General features: G+C 41.9%; 1 protein-coding gene across 1 annotated transcript in view; it reads left to right on the top strand.

Moving 5' to 3' along the window:
* Positions 1–17,156, top strand: part of LOC103300564 (protoheme IX farnesyltransferase, mitochondrial) — a 129,649-nt gene that overhangs the window by 261 nt on the left and 112,232 nt on the right. The window contains exons 2-3 of the mRNA XM_008157450.3: positions 4,260–4,393; positions 6,084–6,405. Of these exons, the coding sequence (XP_008155672.2) occupies positions 4,260–4,393; positions 6,084–6,405 (456 nt within the window). The remainder of the gene's footprint in view (positions 1–4,259; positions 4,394–6,083; positions 6,406–17,156) is intronic.

The raw sequence follows: 17,156 nt of genomic DNA, 5'->3' as shown, positions 1-17,156 counted from the left end.
GCTGCAACCTTGGGAGCCCTTGGCGAGGTCGGCTGAGCACCGGTGCGGGTGTGACCTTTGGAGTAGCCTGAAGCGGAGGGGCCGCGGAGCTGGGGTCTGGGCTGGCCCTGCGGTGCTGGTGGTGCCCCGCGCCCCGTGCCACCTCGTCCCGCCCGAGGGCCGCTGGCTCTGCTCCTGTTGGTTTGCACCTCGTGGAGGCTGGAGAGAGGACATAGCGGAACCTTCGCGCTCCTCGAGCCTCCTGGCTCCCCCAGCCTCAGTTCCTAGCCGCCGGCAGGCAGGACGGGGGAGCGCTGTGCCCCCGCTCCGCAGCCTTCTTGCGATGTGGAGGGTCGTGGTGCTGCGACGATTGTGAAAACGGTGATGACAGCTGCGGGCAGCGGGCCGCAGCTTGACTCTTAGCTTTCTGCCATTCAGCGTGGTCCCTGTTGCAATCCTCCCGCTTGGAAAACCTGTAACAACTTTATGTTGAAGGTGGAGTGCGCCTTCTTGGCCCTTGGCGAGGTCTTAGCTCAGATGTCACCTTTTCAGAGGCGCCTACCCCGTCTCCAGCAGAGCTCCCGCCCCTCTTCTCACTTTATCCTGTTTCTCCCAGGATGGCTAGCACAGGCTTCAACTGTTGACTTATGTACCGGTTTATCGCATGTTCCTCCCAACGGGAATGTAAACACTGAAGGCAGGGACAGTTCTCTGGTTCCCCTCTTGGACCCCAGTGCCCAGGACCGTACCTGGTGTGCACTGTTGGCTCTCAGTAATTACTTGTGAATGAATGAAATTTGCCCTGGTGGCGGTATTAGAGAGGAGTTGAGAATTATTTTTCCCTCAGTAGTTTAGGGGGATAACTAATGGCTATGTGAGGAACCCGTTGCCGCTGGTCCATATGGGGGATGACAGAATCCCAGGACTCCTTTTTTCTCAAATCCCAGCGCCTGGCTATATCGATCTCTGTGAGTCTGACATTCCTTTTTCCTCGTGGCATTGTTATTTTATGGGTCTTTTCTGGCCTGTGTGATCTCAGAGCAAACCATCTGACTTTTCTGGAATTGAAGTTACTCATCTATAAAATGAAGCAATTTAATTAGATAGTTTCAAAGGTCCCTTTTAGTTCAAAAGTGGGGAAGAGGGTGGGAAGTAGGAGGGAGTATAAATTAGATAAGATTGGCATTGGTTTGGTAATTGTTGACACTGAGGGAAAGGTAACGGGTCTCATTTATTCTGCTTTTGTATGTGACTGAAGTTTCCCATAATGTAGGTCATTCTTTTTTTTTTTTAATATATTTTATAGATTTTTTACAGAGAGGAAGTGAGAGAGATAGAGAGTCAGAAACATCGATGAGAGAGAAACATCAATCAGCTGCCTCCTGCACACCCCCTACTGGGGGTGTGCCCGCAACCAAGGTACATGCCCTTGACCCCAATCGAACCTGGGACCCTTGAGTCAGCAGGCCGACGCTCTATCCACTGAGCCAAACCGGTTTCGGCTGAAGTTTCCCATAATGAAAAGTGTTTTGTTTTTTAAAGCCTGTGATTCTTTTTGAATTACTTGCTACCTTCTACCATCCTTGACTGAGTGTTCTTTGATCCTGACTATAGACACTCATTCTCAGAGAACTCAGCCTTTCTTGTTGCTTGAATTATCACCTCTGTATGGAGGGTCCAATTCGGATTCCTCAGACTAGCTGGTTTTCTGCCTGTCAGTTCTGTACTTTCAGTTTTCTATAGGCAGCTCAGAATTCCCCAGGTCTAGGAAGTGGGCTTCATATACATGTGGTCCACCTGGCTTGTAGCTGGATCAGTCTTTTAGCGTGGGTAAGAAGGAATTAATAGACAGCTTAGCTTCTTGAAGCTGTGAATATAATGGCCAAAAAGATCTGTGTGACCTACTCTGATCCACTTGGAATATCCACCATGAGAGCTCGATATGAAAGTAGCATAGTGAAGGGTGACAGAGAGGTCATCTGGGACTATATTGGGTATCTACTGGCCGTGTCTGATTTGCTATTAAAAATTGAAGTATTTTATAGTCATTAAAAGGAAATTCAGGACCTTCAGTTACCTGTCTACTCACCTAATTTAAAACCCCTACAATCATGACTCATTGTTGATGGTGAATAGTGGATGTGGCCACATATTTCCAGATTTTTAATGTATCTATTGTAATGTATCTATTGTATCCTGTGTATCTTTTAACCAAAGTTTGTTTACATAGGGCTGAAATGTCTTTGACATTCTAGGCACCACTTCATACAAATGTAACATGTTTTGACTAAATGAAGTATTTTCAACATTTAAAAGTGCAGTTTCCTAGATGTGTTTTGTTTTTTTTTCTTACTGCCATTCTGTAAAATCTCATTTTCATCTACCTATTCATGAGAGAGAGTTTTCCAGGTGATTCTTTTCCTCCCAGCAACATGCATTTCTCACTGGACCTGAGGAACTAAAAACTGATTTTGAAATTTAAGGCCCATACAATAAAACCTTAATGTCTTCTAGACACAATTATTTAATATTGAGGTCCTATTACCTTAAAGAACAATGTTAAGGCCAAAAAGGGAAAATATGCACCATTAAATTATAAATAAAACTGAAATATTGAAGGATTGATTTTAAGAAATCCCCCCCCCAAAAAAAAAAACACACAAATACACACACACTACACATACACACACACACACACAGGTAAACAAACATTCACCTATGTGGAAAATAAGCATCTTATAATTAACAGGTTTGAGAATCTGTTTTCAGTGAAGAAGTGACTTATCTCCTAAGATAATTGGCATTCCAAAGGGCAGTGACAGTTCTTCCCCCAGTCCAAGTAAGCTATGGGGCTGATACAGTCATCAAATATTGTTTCATTGTTATATGGAAAGCACTCTGCTGTGTTATAGCAAAAGTAAGTCTCAAGGAACTAAAACACACAGTGGAAACAATTTGCATTAGAAAGTGCTGTAAAAAAGTATAAAGTAATAGAATAGTTGGAAGAGACTGAAAATTTGACAGGTGAGGCAAGACGCTGTAAGCAGGCGAAGGGCATAAAGGTGAACCAGTGTGGAGTGCGATGCTGAGACGGCGTTGCTGCAGTGAGGCATATTTACATGTTTGGGTGGGTAATTATGTATGTGTGCTTCAGGAAGAAAACCGTTTGCTCTATGCAACTTAAGTTGGACAGGGAAGGAAATTACTGAAGTAGAGATGACTGTCTTGAATCCTACAACTATTACAATAGTCCAAATGTAAGAAATAAGGGATTGGGATGGAAAATAGGAATGGGAAGAAGTAGACAGATTTGACATATCTTCCATAGTTGACTGGACTTGATGGTTATTAAATGATGAAGGAAGAATTCAAGCTGTTCCTGAGGGAATGGTTTTCTTTTCAATAGGGACAGAGTAGAGATATGGGTGAGGATAAAGTGTTCTTAGAGCATATTGCAACCCACCCATGATTCTAAGAGAGCAGTTGGCAATAGGCTTAATGACTCTAGAAATGTGTTGAAGATTTAAATTTTGCCTGTAATTGCAGTTGCTCAGGGATGAATGTGGCAGGCACAGCAGGAGGAGACACGACAGGAAACTGAGAAGTGATGAGCAGAGGCAGAGAAAGCCAGGAACCTTTGGTGTCATGGAAGCCACGGGAGGAGGGACTGAGGAAGGGAGTCTGGGCCATTACACTGTGGACGGCTTGCCTAAGAGAGACCTTGTACAGGAGCGTTTGATTTGTTGATATTTGAAAGAAGGTTTAAAAGAATGATTAAAAGCCAAAGGCCTATACTACAAAAATAGTTTCTTCCCAACAAGATTGATAAGCTCATACTTTATTGAGAACTGTTTCTACCCCTTTACTTGGCTTACCTGATATGGCTAAAATAGTAACCTGAAATGTATCTTCCAGTTTGCAGTTATTTATTGAGAAAAATTATGCTTCTCATTTTATACTCATAGAAGTGATTGAACTGATTGTTTTATGGTTTCTTTTTAAAAATATCTATAGTGTGGTCATTTTGGCATTTAATATAACAAAAGCATAATGATCCTGAACTGGAAGATTTCCCTAGCCTGTGAAGAATTTTGCAGATTTATCATTAAGGCTCATAAGTTGTGTTTATTTACAAATCTGGACTAGATCATTTCAAACTTATAACCCATCTTATATGCATTGCTTATCGTGGTTCAGGCATTGCTCCTGGGTAGGCACAGTCCTCACTGGTGAGAGGCATTAATCACTTTAACACTTTTCTCCCTTCTGCTCTGTTACAGGAGGGGTAGGAGGATGTGTCTGGTATCTGGAAGGAAGAGCTGTGCAGAAATCCCCGCACAGGTTTATGCATCTCTTTAGGAACGCCAGCAAGCAGTGGATTACATTTCAGCACTTCACCTTCCTCAAGCGCATGGTATGTTCGGAAGACCATCCTTGCTCTGCTGCTTCTGCCTTTCCCTTTTTGTTTGCGGGAATTTCAGAAAGTCGCGTTACAAGAGGAGTAGTAAGAAGTACTGTTTAAAAAGGACTTTTAGTGTCCTCTTCAGTTTACTCAGAACTTAAATCTCTTGCTTTGATTATTCTTAACAGAAACCAGGATAATTTTGGTGTTTGAGCTTAAAAGTATGATTTTGAACTTACTGATTAAGTTTGGAGAAAGATTGAAAATTTCTGGCATTGTTTTACTAGGTTTAAATTAGAGAAAGCTGCACTGTTATTATGCTTCTTTATAAATTCTTTAAAATTCTGTGAATACAACAGTGAAACAGAAATAATTGCTCTAACAATGGCCCTCCTGTTTTTTTACATTAGCAGTGCATTCAAAAAGCCTTTTAAACACATGCATGTCTGAATCGAACAAATTGAGTTTTTAGTAGTTTGCTCAGCATTTTGTAGTTGGCATTGATAATATATCTCAGTCCTCTTGTAGGCCTGTGTCTAGGTCGGGTTCATGATATTAGGGGCAACATAGTAATTTTTCCTAAATTACCAATGAGGGCATTTGACATTTTCTCAAATAGAAGGTTTCATAGAATGGAGAAATCTTAGCTAAAAAACTCTTGTTATGCAAGCATGAAATAATAGCAAATTCATAATCTAAAATCTTCTTTGAAATTCCTCTCATCTTTTTTTAACTTAAAATTTAAAGTCTTATAAAACTGTTCTGGTAAGAGATTTAAATTTCCAGTAATGTTCAGGCTTTTTAAGCTGGGGGTTTAAGGATAATGGATATTTAGAAGAGAAACTCAAATATATATTATGCCATTTTTATGTAAACAGAACTTTGGATTCATTCATGAGTTTGTAATTCCTAAGACTAGTATGTGTAATGGAAAAGTCTCTTAACTAGTTATCAGATTAATGGTTCCATGTCCAGGGCCACCTGCAACTAACTGGTTGTTGACTCTTGGCCCTGTCAGTTTATTTCTCAGCCTTAATTTCCTCCTCTGCAAATGAAAGAGAGAGATACTAATAATGATCCATCTTCTTCAACAACTGTTGCAAAGCTTAAATGAGATATGTATATTGTGTAAACTACAACAATATGCACTCTATGAAACTATGAAGTGCCTCACGAATGCTCATAGTAATTACGTTTTGCAAGTAAGTAATGGAGAGTGTCTAGCTCTAAAGCCCATGGCCTGTCCTCACACACACTGCTGTAAGTCACTTAGGCCTGGGATATGCACGTCCGCTGAGCCCCGCTGCGCTGTTTGCCTGGGAACATGGCACTCAACAGGTCTCTGGGCTCTTGATTATAGAAAACGTTTTCATTGCACTTGAATGTTAAACCACCAGCTTCTGGCACTACATTAGGGGACATTCTGGAAGAGATGAACAAGAAATAAAAATATCTTATTTCAAGGAACTTAAATTCTTAGAAATTTGAAAACTATAGCAGAGGAATTAATTGTGTTCTCCTTATGTCTTAGTCTAGACTAACATGTAACAAGCACTTTAATATTAGTGCATGTGCCTGTGTTTTATAAAGTGAGAGGAAAATCTTTTAAGTACCGTAAAAGTCGGACCGATAGAAGGTATAACTAAACAACCATTTCAGAGCATTTTGGCTTGGTATAGTGACATGTTCTTTTTAAATTTAGTACGTCACACAGCTGAACAGAAGCCTCCGCCAGCAGATAAAGCCAAAGTCAGAACCAATGACCTCACCTTTCCTTCAGAAATCGTCTTCGAGTCAAGCCAAAGCGGAAGTATATGAGATGAAGCCTTTTGCACCCTCCACCCTATCTTTGCCCAGAAAGCCTAATGAAACCGAATTGATAGAACTAGAATCTGCCTCAGTAATTGAAGGCTCAGTGGATGTGGGAAAAGAGACAAAAGATGAAAAGCAGTGGAAAGAGATGAAGCTGCGTGTGGACGATTTGCCAGGAATTTTGGCTCGACTGTCCAAAATCAAACTCACAGGTACTTTGTCTTTCTGGTATGGTTAAAGTCTTTCTTGAAACTTTATTTTTAGTTAAACAAAAAGCTGATTTTATTTACTGCTCCAAAAGGAATATTTTGAAACTGCAGATTCTCTCAATATTTTTTCTCTCTAATTGAGATCTGAAGTCAAATTTTCTGAATTCTATTTACTCAGAATTATAAATAGTATTGTATTGAACATGTACTAGAATATCCTCATTTATTTACATTTAAAGTGGAATACTTATCCTGCTTATTTCTGACTTTTGTTTTTTGCATCTGCTGTCCTTTAAAGATGCAGTGAAATAATGAGTCTGTCTGTCTGAGTTCACAGCAGGATGGACGGCACTGCTGTGCGTGGTGTGCAGTGGAACCACAGTGGCCACTGGGACTCCCACTCACTGATGTTTGCCTCTTGTAGGACCTCTGGGATTGTCCCAGGTATGAAGGGGTTTTGAGTGCTTTTCTGAAAGGAGGTTTAGAACCAGACTTTTTGCCTAATTGTAGCAAACTGCACCAAAATAATTGCATGCATTTAGGTGTTAACCTATAATAATGTCATTTGGTTACTACAACCACCCTACAAGTCAGGTGAAGCTTTGTTATTATCATCCCATCTCATAGCTAAACTTAGAAGTAGCTTATTCTGGGCTCATGCTGTTCAGACTATATGTCCTGGGGCATCCTGTAGACAGAAGACCTGGTCTCTCCATTTCTTCTGGATGAGAAAAAGGACAAGAAATGGGTAAACGATAAAGTTGTATTTGGTACTCTGAGGACAGAAAGTGGTAAATAATATTGTTGAGTCAAAATCGGCAAGTGAGCAGATGAGGCAGAGAGGCTTTGGGAGAAGAGAATAGAGACGGACAAAGAAGGAGTGGTTTCTGTTTATTTGTTTGTTTGTCTTTCAAGAGAGTTGAGCCTGAAATCCAGGGGAAAGGAGACAAACCAGACACATCTTGTTCCTCGTGACCAAGTTCACTTAAAGAACCTTTCTCGGGAGGATGACACCTGGACATGGGGAACTTGACAGAGAATCATAGTAAAACGTGCACCCTGCAGCTCTGCAGCAGTGAGCCTGATTTCAGGTGGTGTCTTTGAAACTGTCTCAGTGCTTTCCAGTGGCTGAGCAAGGAGTCACCACGTTGCTAGAGCGTTACCTTGTCATTTACACTGCTGGTTTGAGTGTCATGTTGACATGTGAAGAGGGACTAGATAAGGTGTGATTCTAGGATGTCACCCAGAAAACAAGGCCTCCGTCTGGGCGCCAGAAGTGAGCTCTGCCGTGAGCAGGAGTTTCTCGGTGTGCACCAATCTGCAGGTTCAGTCTCTCATGCCCCATTTCTGTCAGCAAAGCCAATGTTCTTCGCCTCTCCTCGAGGAGAAATCTTAGCAGCATTCTTTGCTTTCCATTCTCCCCTTCAGTCTAACCTCCAGCTGCACCAGTGCAGCCCTCTGTAGTGACTCATCCCCATTTCTGAAGCTACCATCCTCGTTTGTGTCCAGGCCTGTGAGGACTAGTTATTGCTCCAGCTCCTAACTGTTCTTTCTGCCTCATTCTCCTTCCACTGCAATATATGCCACCCAGGACTGCCAGAGGAATTTTCCTAAGGCGTTGCTTTCACGTGTTCCTGACCTGCTCAGGAGTCTGCAGGTCCTCTGTGTTGCCTCCTGCCTCAACTCTGCCTGACATTATAATCGGAAATGGTGAGACTCTTCCACAGAAACATTTGTTTTCCACCCCACCATACTCCTTCCTCCACGGAGAACAGTCACATCCTTTCAAGGCTTCTCCACTAACTCTTCTTTTGCTGCTCTCAGCCCAAGTCTCCCTCCTCAACACTCAGAATATGGCTGGGAAGTCAGGCAGACTTGAGTTCAGATCCTGGCTGTGACAGTTACTAGCCAGTGAGACTTTGGGTGGTTCCTTGACCTTGTTGAGACAATTCCCTCATCTATAAAATAGAAATAATAATAAATCACTTAAGAATGTAATCATATAATGCACGTAAAGTACCCAGCAACATGACTGGCACATGGGAGACCTTCAGAGGTTAGTTTTCAAATAATTCCAGGTAAACACTTGATTATTCAATGTAGGTTGTATTTTCCAAAGGATTTCAGAGCAGAAATCATGCCACATACTTGTTGAGCACTTCTAGCTCTCTGGGGACAGTGCTCTTCACTTGGTAGGGACTTGCTTTTATTTATTTTTTAAAATATATTTTTATTGATTTCAGGGAGGAAGGGAGAGGGAGAGAGAAATAGAAATGTCAATGATGAGAGAGCATCATTGATCGACTGCCTCCTGCATGCCCCCCCACTGGGGATGGAGCCCACAACCCAGGCATGTGCCCTGACCTGCAATCTAACTGTGACCTCCTGGTTCATAGGTTGATGCTCAACCACTGAGCCATACCAGCTGGGCAGGACTCGCTTTTGAGAGGGAACTGACAGACTGAAGTCCTCCAGAGGAGGGCAGCCACAAGGAAGAGGGGATGTGGAAACCTTGTCACTTGGGGGATGAGATTGTTCTGCTTAGAAAAGAGAAGAGAGGAGGGATAAAGTGAGGGAAAGGAGAAAGACATAATAGCCATTTTTAGACATCTGTAGTTCCATTGATTTAAAGGAACAATGCTGCTAACTTATAGTCCAGAAGACAAAACTAGGAGATTGCACATGCTAACAAGGTGGCAGATTCTCTCAGTGTGAGAGTTCTGAAGAGAACTATTTAGGTGCGAAATGGGCTGCCTTCTAAGGCAATGTTCCTTGTCATTGGAACTATCCAAATGGAAACAGATCATCTTTGAGGGAGGTTGAAGAAAGGGATTCCTGCATTGTGTAGTGGGTGGGACTAGATGGTGACAATTAAGACCCTTTTCCATACTCAGAGACTACCTGCCTTCAGTATTTATTGGTGTTTACCACATATCCCTTGGTGCTGGTTACTGAAAATACAGAGATAACAACACGTTCAGTCTAATGGGGAGATTTTGTATGCATATACACATATAAAAATAGGACAGCTGTGGTCCAATACATCTGTGTTTCAAACCCAGAACTCTTTCTTAATACCTGTGTGATCTTGAGCAATTTTTTAACCTTAGAGTGTCTTAGTTTCTTTACCTGTAAAGTAGATATAGTGGTATTTACTTTATAGCCTCATTGTGAGGATTAAATGAGATAATGCAGGTAAAACACCTGCATTAAGTGCCTACCCAGCACCAGTATGCACTTAATTAGCTATGATCAATACTATTACCGTTGCTATATGCATCATTAGGGAGTTTAGTGTTATAGGAATTATGAGGGATGTGTGCATGAGGCAGAGGGGGACCCCGAGACCGGAGTGTTCTTTTGCCTGTGGAGGGGATTGAAGTGAAAGAGTGTTTACTGGGCAGAAAAGGCAGGGATTATAAGCAGAGGCATCTGGCACATTCAGAAAGCTGACGTGTGCTGAGTAGTGCAGTGTGACTAGAGTGCTGGAGAGGCACTTCCTGGGTGAATAGTGAAGCAGGCCATTCTGTCACGGTGGCACGGGTTTTCCACCCCAGTAGGGGAAAGTCCTGGGGGCATTTTGGAGGAACACAGTCACTTTGTATTTTGTCTTATTTATTTATCTTTTAAGCAGATTTTAAATACTACTAAATTAATATAAATTTATTGTAAGAAAAATAAATTGAAATAATACAGAAATGTATCTTAAACTGAAAAAGTACCTTTTTCATCCATTCTAGATGAAACTCCTACTTAAAATATAGCCATATATATGCAGTTATAAAGATATAGATAAAGATATATACATATACATATATATATATATATTATTATTGGTTTCAGAGAGGAAGGGAGAGGGAGAGAGAGATAGAAACATCAGTGATGAGAGAGAATTGATTGGCTGCCTTCTACGCGCACCCCCACTAGGGATCGAGCCTGCAACCCAGTTATATGTCTCAACCAGGAATCAAACCAGCAAGCAAACCATGGCCTCCTGGTTCATAAGTCGATGTTCAACCACTGAGCCACACCAGCCAGTCCAGAATTGCTTTTAATAGCAAAAAATAAATAAAAATGGGAACACCCTCAACGTTTACCTGTAGAGGATTAGTTAAGTATAATGGCAGTTCCATATAATGGAATGGTATGCAGTGAAGTAAATAATGTTAGTGAAAGCTACACTGTTAAGAGAAAATGACAAGTTGTAGAACTGTGTATGCGTGTGTGTATAATGACCCTGTTTCTATTAAAATATAAAGCCTCGCCTGAACGGGGTGTCTCAGTGGTTGAGTGTCGACCTATGAACCAAGAGGTCCTGGTTTGATTCCCGGTCAGAGCACATGCCCAGGTCCCGGGCTTGATCCCCTTTGTGGGTTGTGCAGAAGGCAGCCGATGAGTAATTCTCTCTCATCATTATTTCTCTCTCTCCCTCTCCCTTCCTCTCTGAAATCATTAAAAATATATTAAATAAATAAAAGCATTTTTGTTATTAACTTTTATGTATATAAATCTTTGTATACTTATGTGAGTCCTTGTATAGGATAAGTGTTTGGAAATGTAATTGCTAGCTTTAAATATTGTAATTTTGATAGACTAACTGGTTTGTGCCTAAAAAAGATAGTATAATTTACACTAGAGGCCCGGTGCATGAAAATTCATGCACTGGGGGGCTGGGGGGGGGAGGGGGGGGGGGGGTCCCTCAGCCCAGCCTGCCCCCTCTCACAGTCCGGGAGTCCTCAGGGGCAGGAGGCGACCTGGCAATCAGGGGAAGGCGACGCCCCCATCACACCTCTGCTGCTGCCACTGCTGGCAGTGCAAGCCTCAGCCAGCCCTGGGCGGCTGTGCAGCTGCCATCCGAGGCTTGCCTGCACCTCAGGCGTTGGCTGTGCAGCCGCCATCTGAGGCTTGCCTGCACCTCAGGCGTTGGCGGGGCAGCCGCCATCCAAGGCTTGCCTGCGCCTCGGCACCATCCGAGGCTTGATTGTGCCTTGGGCCGGCCCTGGGCAGCTGGGCAGCTGACATCCGAGGCTTGCCTGCGCCTTGGGCCGGCCCTGGGTGGCTGGGGGCGCTGAGGGACTGGGGGACTCCGGAGGCAGGCGTGCAGCGCGGCTGGACCCACGTGGGGGCGGGCCTGGCCGTGCCATACTTCTGCCGCCCCAACGGGGCTGAGGACTGGGCGCCGCCATCTTGTGGCTGTGGGCACCGCCATCTTTGAGGGCATGGCAGTTGATTAGCATATCCCCTCCTTATTTGTTGTGGGCATCACCATCTTTGAGGGCGTGGCGGTCAATTAGCATATCCCCTCCTTATTAGCTGTGGGTACCGCCATCTTTGTGAGGGCGTGATCAATTAGCATATTCCCTCATTAGATAGGATTCCCTCCAATGGCACATGGGAATCTGACTCCTTCTGTACTCCATGCTTGTGAATTAGCTGTCTTTACCAGTGTTGCCTATTTGAAAACTGAAAATATTTTTGTGTGTTCGTTTTTATTTTCTAAGTTTTGGTGGGATTTAGCATCTTTTTCTCTATTGATCATTTCTATGTTTCCTTCTTTTATTTACCTCATACCCTTGGTCATTTCTTAATGATGTTTTTAGAGCTCTCTTTAGCATTTTATCCATCATATGCATTAATTTTTTTAACATTTTCTTTTCCTTTATTTTACTTGTGATATTTCACTGTTTTATTTTGCCCTGCTGAGATTTTTCAAATTTGTTAGTTCTTTTTTTTGTTTTTTTATGCTTAGAAATATTTTTACTGCTCTATGGTTATAAAAGCATTCACTGTGGGTGGTTCTTTTTTTTAATGCTTTAATATTTTATTATATTCTCTAAGGTGTGGGGACCATGTGGAATGTCTTTCAGTATAAGGAGTGGGACGGATTAAGAAGACTGCAGTGGCAGTACTATTGAGAAAGGATTGCCTGTTTTTGTGAAGGAAGTTTTATTGGAACATAGCCATGCCAATTTGTTCTATCCTGTTATCATGCTATGTTGGCAGAATTGAGTAATTATAGAGAAAATTTATGGCTTGGAAAGCCTGAGTATTTTCCCTCTGGCTCTTTATAGAGAAAGTTTTCTGGCCGAGCTAAAGAGCATTGACTGTTGAGACTCAAGAATGATGGTAAATAAATCATTGGTAGCCAATTGAGAAATGACTTGGGCTGACCTAAGGCTGTGGTGGGGAAGGAGAAAAGGGGAGAGAAAGGTATAGGAAAATATGAAGGAAATAGAATTAACAGAACGGTATGTGGTAGAGTGCTGAGGAGGGTTAGGACCTGGAGTTGCAAAGACCTTGACTACCATTAGGTGAAGCAAGCGTTCTCCAGTTCTTTGAGCCCTGTGCTCCTTACTGTTCTATACTCCACCCAGTTCTCTGGCAGAGAGCACTGTGTACTGTCCCTGGGCCAGAGTCCCTGCATTCAAGTCCCGGCTCTTACTAACTGAGAGGCCTTGAACTGTTTCCATAATCTCTCTATGCCTCAGTTTACCCATTTATAAAGTAGGGATAATAATACCTATTTCAGAGGGTTGTTCTGAGTATTAAATAAGTTAACCTTTGCAAACTACATAGAAATGACTGTGTTAAGAGCTATGTACTTGTTTCTTAAGTTAAAAAATGCCTGGGTGCCCTCACAGGCATTTGAGTTTGCTGCCCCTACTCTAGAAAAACTTCCAGCCTTCTGATACGGAAGACTGGCTGAGTGGTGGTGTTGAGCCTTAAGAATGTGACCTCTGAAGAAAGAAACTGTTTGGGGGATAACGATGAGCGGAGTTTTGGACACATGGAATTTGAGTTGTCGCTGGCATATCCAGTGAAGAGGTTCAGTGGGCAGGGGCAGTTGGCTGTGAAGGACAGGAGCTCAGGAGAACTCTGGGCCAGAAGAAGGAGAGGTCTTCAGCATGGAGTTGGCTGCAAGCCATGGTGGTGATCAAGGTTGCCAAGGGTCAGTGTGTAGAGGGAGCAAAGCAGAAGGCCAGGGACAGGACCTTGGGGTGCATCCCTTTTGAAAATTAGGTAGAGTGTATTAGGAGACTGCAAGGAAATAACATGACCAGAGGAAGGAAACGGAAGTGACTTGTCATAGAAACAAGAAGAGACACGCTTCATAAAGGAAGTGATCCACACTTTTAGATGCTAGAGTCTAAGATGCCTGCTAGGAAGAGTTATTTTATTTGGCAGTTAGGAAGTCAGTGTTGATTGACTGCCAGATGAGGAAATAATTATCCATGTTTCCTCTTTTTAGAGTCTTAAAAGAGCTACTTTAAATAATGTAAAATCATTTTTTAAAGTTAATTCTCAATGCTTATTTTTAGTTCTTTAGGAACAAAGGAAAGTGTGATAATTAGTTTAGGATTTTTTTTTGTGTGTGGCCACATCCTACCTTCAGACTAGCTGTTGTATTGGTTTTCCTTCTATATACCTCATATTGTTGTATATCCAAGTAGGCAGATGTAGAGTTTGATATTTAAAACATGGTGTCTAAAATCTAGAGCAGTGACTGCATTACTTCTTTAATAGTATACACTATGCTGTGTGGTGCCCATTGGCTTACTGTTTCCCATATGTGAGTATGCATGCAAAGGAGCCTGCACAGCACGTGGGCTCAGACGGTGCTCTCTGGCCACTGTCCCCAGGGATTCAGACCCTGTAGGCCTGGACAGGACCCAGAGATCTGCATTTTTGACAAGCATGCCGGAAGACCTGATGCTAGGTGGTCCTGGACCACCCTTTGAGAAAGTGAAGTAAGCGTTGCGCAGGCAGAGTGCCGGCCCCAGGCCCACTGGTCTGGCTGGATGCAGAGAACTCGCCCAGTGAGAGCCAGAGCAGTCCTCCCCACTGGGCAGCAGGAAAAGCGGCCGGGCAGGCCCTGGACCACACAGAGCTGTGCAAAAGCAGGATGCACCGGAGAGAGGGAGCAGCCGCCGCCCCTGTTGCTACAGATACAGAAGTCCCAGGCAATAAATTCCTCCAGCACCATTTCATATATTCCATGCCCCAGGTTTCTAGATGAGCTAATTGAATTAAAGTCATTTCCTTCTGCTCATTCCACTTAAAGAGGCAGCACCCTTCGGATGACCTCTACCCTTTTATTTGACCTTTTCCCTCCCTATTTAGTTTATTACTTGAATTTACACGTCTTGGAGTCAGCGGGATTATTTTCTTTATCAGTTGATTTCTTTTGTACTCTTAAGGGCAATTCATTTATTGCTAATGATAGCCGAGGCAGAAATATCTGGGACTTAGCAATCTCTTTTATAGAACTAGTCTTTCTTTCTTGGCCTCTTTTTGTTTATGATAAACTGAGGAAACTTAACTAGAAAAGGTGGAGGGCCATATAGTGGCCATTTGCAGGACAGTAGGATAGCAGTAGCCTGCTGCCTTGGCATTGATGCCAGGATCTGGGCCAGATGTGTGCTGGTGCTAATGTCATTTAAAGACTTTTCTTCTATGAAAGGAAGTAAGATTGAGTTTATAAAGAAATAATATGTCCCCCTTGAGTTTCTCTTGCCAACTGAGCTATTTACAATGTGTTTTTAGAGTTTGTTGCAAGGACCACACTGGGGTAAAGAAATGTTGGATGAGGATCATAAGAGGCTTCGGTGACCAAACAGAATTTATACTTAATATAGGTCAATAAAAAGCAGAAAGTTTTTCCTAAATAACATCTGTGCAGAAAAGCTACAACACATTTTCTGAGACCAGAACAATAAAATAGATTGCTTACTGGAACCAATAGGTTATGCGGTTGATGGAACTGATGTCAAGTCTATCAGTGTATAGATTTTTCCCCCCAGGGCCCAGAGTGTTGCTTTTTATTAAAAGAAAAAAGAAACAGGAATAGAGGATACAATCTTATTTTAGATTGCTTCATAGTTTTGAGTATATTGCAGCTATCAGATACTTGTACAAGAGATTTTCCACATTTTTATAAAAATATTGAGTAGAATTATTTCTTGAAATTTAATTTATATTTTGAAATAATTATATGCTTATTAAATGTGAAAGTAGAGTTGTTATTATATTACGTGTTTACCTTAGGAAAAAATAGGAAGTACAGATAAGCAAAAGTGAGAAGAGTTTGATCCTCTCAAAATAATAACCATTTTCATGATTTTGGTGTATTCTAGAATTTTTTTTATACAACTCATTCATATAGTTTTGCTTTTTAAATAAATGTAAGCTCAAAATGTAAATATTTTATGTAATTTTTTGAAGTATTCTGTGTTGATATGCTTACCTTCTTTTGGTGACTTTAAAAAAATTTTTAAGGTAGTGTTTTCTTAAGACAGAACAAACATACAAAAAGTCCCCTCCAGGCTGTGCAGTTACCGATTCTTTGCATACAGTTTTCCAGCCTTTTGTGCCCACAGTCTGAGTTGTAGTTAGTATTAATGGCAGCGCCTCTGGAGTCAGACTGGCAGGGCTGGAATCTCTGGTCTACCACTTACTACTTTGTGAGGATGTCACCTGTTTTCAAATACCTAAGCCTCGGCTTCTTCGTCTGTAAACAGAGGCTAATTCTAGGATTGTTGTGAAGATCATAGAGGTAATGCGGGTAAATAATTTAGTGCCAAACCTAGCACATATTAAAGGTCCAAGGAAGGTTAATTATACCAGTATATTTCATAGCATATTAATTGTATTCTATTAATGCATAGATAGTTCTGTTGTGTTATTAAAATTGGGTCATAACATACATTTTGTTCAGTTATTTGCTTTCTTCCTTAAATAGGCATGCTTTCTCATCAATGTAATTAAAACTACCTCCTTTTTTGCCCTGGCCAGTGTGGCTCAGTTGGTTGGGCATTGTTGTGTGCACAGAAAGGTCACTGGTTCAATTCCTAGTCAGGGCACAGGCCTAGGTTGCGGGTTAAATCCTTGATCCGAGTGTGTACGGGAAGCAACCAACCAGTCACAATTTCTCTCTCACATCGATGTTTCTCTCCCTTCCTCTCTCTCTAAAACAATAAAATAAAATCCATAAAAAACTGCCTCCTTTTGGCCCTGGCTGGGTGGCTTTCTTGGAAAGTCCTCCAGTGCACTGGAAGGTTGAGGGTTTGACTCCCCGTCAGGGCACATATCCAGGTTGCAGGTTCAATCTCCATATGGAAGGCAACTAATTGATGTAGCTCTCACATCCATATTTCTCTCTCTTTGTCTTAACTATCTTTGAAGTTAAAGCTATGGTGATTTTCCTAGGATAAGTGCATCTGAGTGGCCTTCTTGGCTCAAAGGGGTGCATGCTCTGAAAACTGATTTTCACTGGCAAATCTCCCTGGAGAGAGGTCTTACCTGTGTATGCTATTACCGGAGTGACCACCAACGCATCATCCTTCACCAGTAAATGATAGATAATAATATCTTTTCCTAAATAACTACCAATCTGATGGGTGAAAAGTGGCATTTAAGGTTTTAAGTCTGTGTTTAAATTGGTGGTGAGGTGTTATATTTTCCACTTGTTAATTGGTGACTTGTATTTCTTTTGTGAATGGCCTTCTGTTTACCTTCTATCCTTTCCTGTCTTCAGCATTTGTCTTTATTCATTGTCTGTAAGAGTTCTTTCTATAGTAAAGATTTGAACCCATTCTATATGCCTATTGTAGATGTCTTATCCCTTATATGTTGTTTGTTTCTTTTTTCACTTATTATTATTTTATGTGCAAATATTAATTTTATGTAACAAAATCTATCAATATTTTTTTCTTGTGGTTTCTGGTTTGTGTATAATGCTTGGGCTCTCCCACACA

The sequence above is a fragment of the Eptesicus fuscus genome, chromosome 20 (assembly GCF_027574615.1).
Source record: "Eptesicus fuscus isolate TK198812 chromosome 20, DD_ASM_mEF_20220401, whole genome shotgun sequence".
Taxonomy (NCBI): domain Eukaryota; kingdom Metazoa; phylum Chordata; class Mammalia; order Chiroptera; family Vespertilionidae; genus Eptesicus; species Eptesicus fuscus.
The sequence above is the reverse complement of the archived record's forward strand: the minus strand, read 5'-3'. Positions and strand labels throughout refer to the sequence as shown.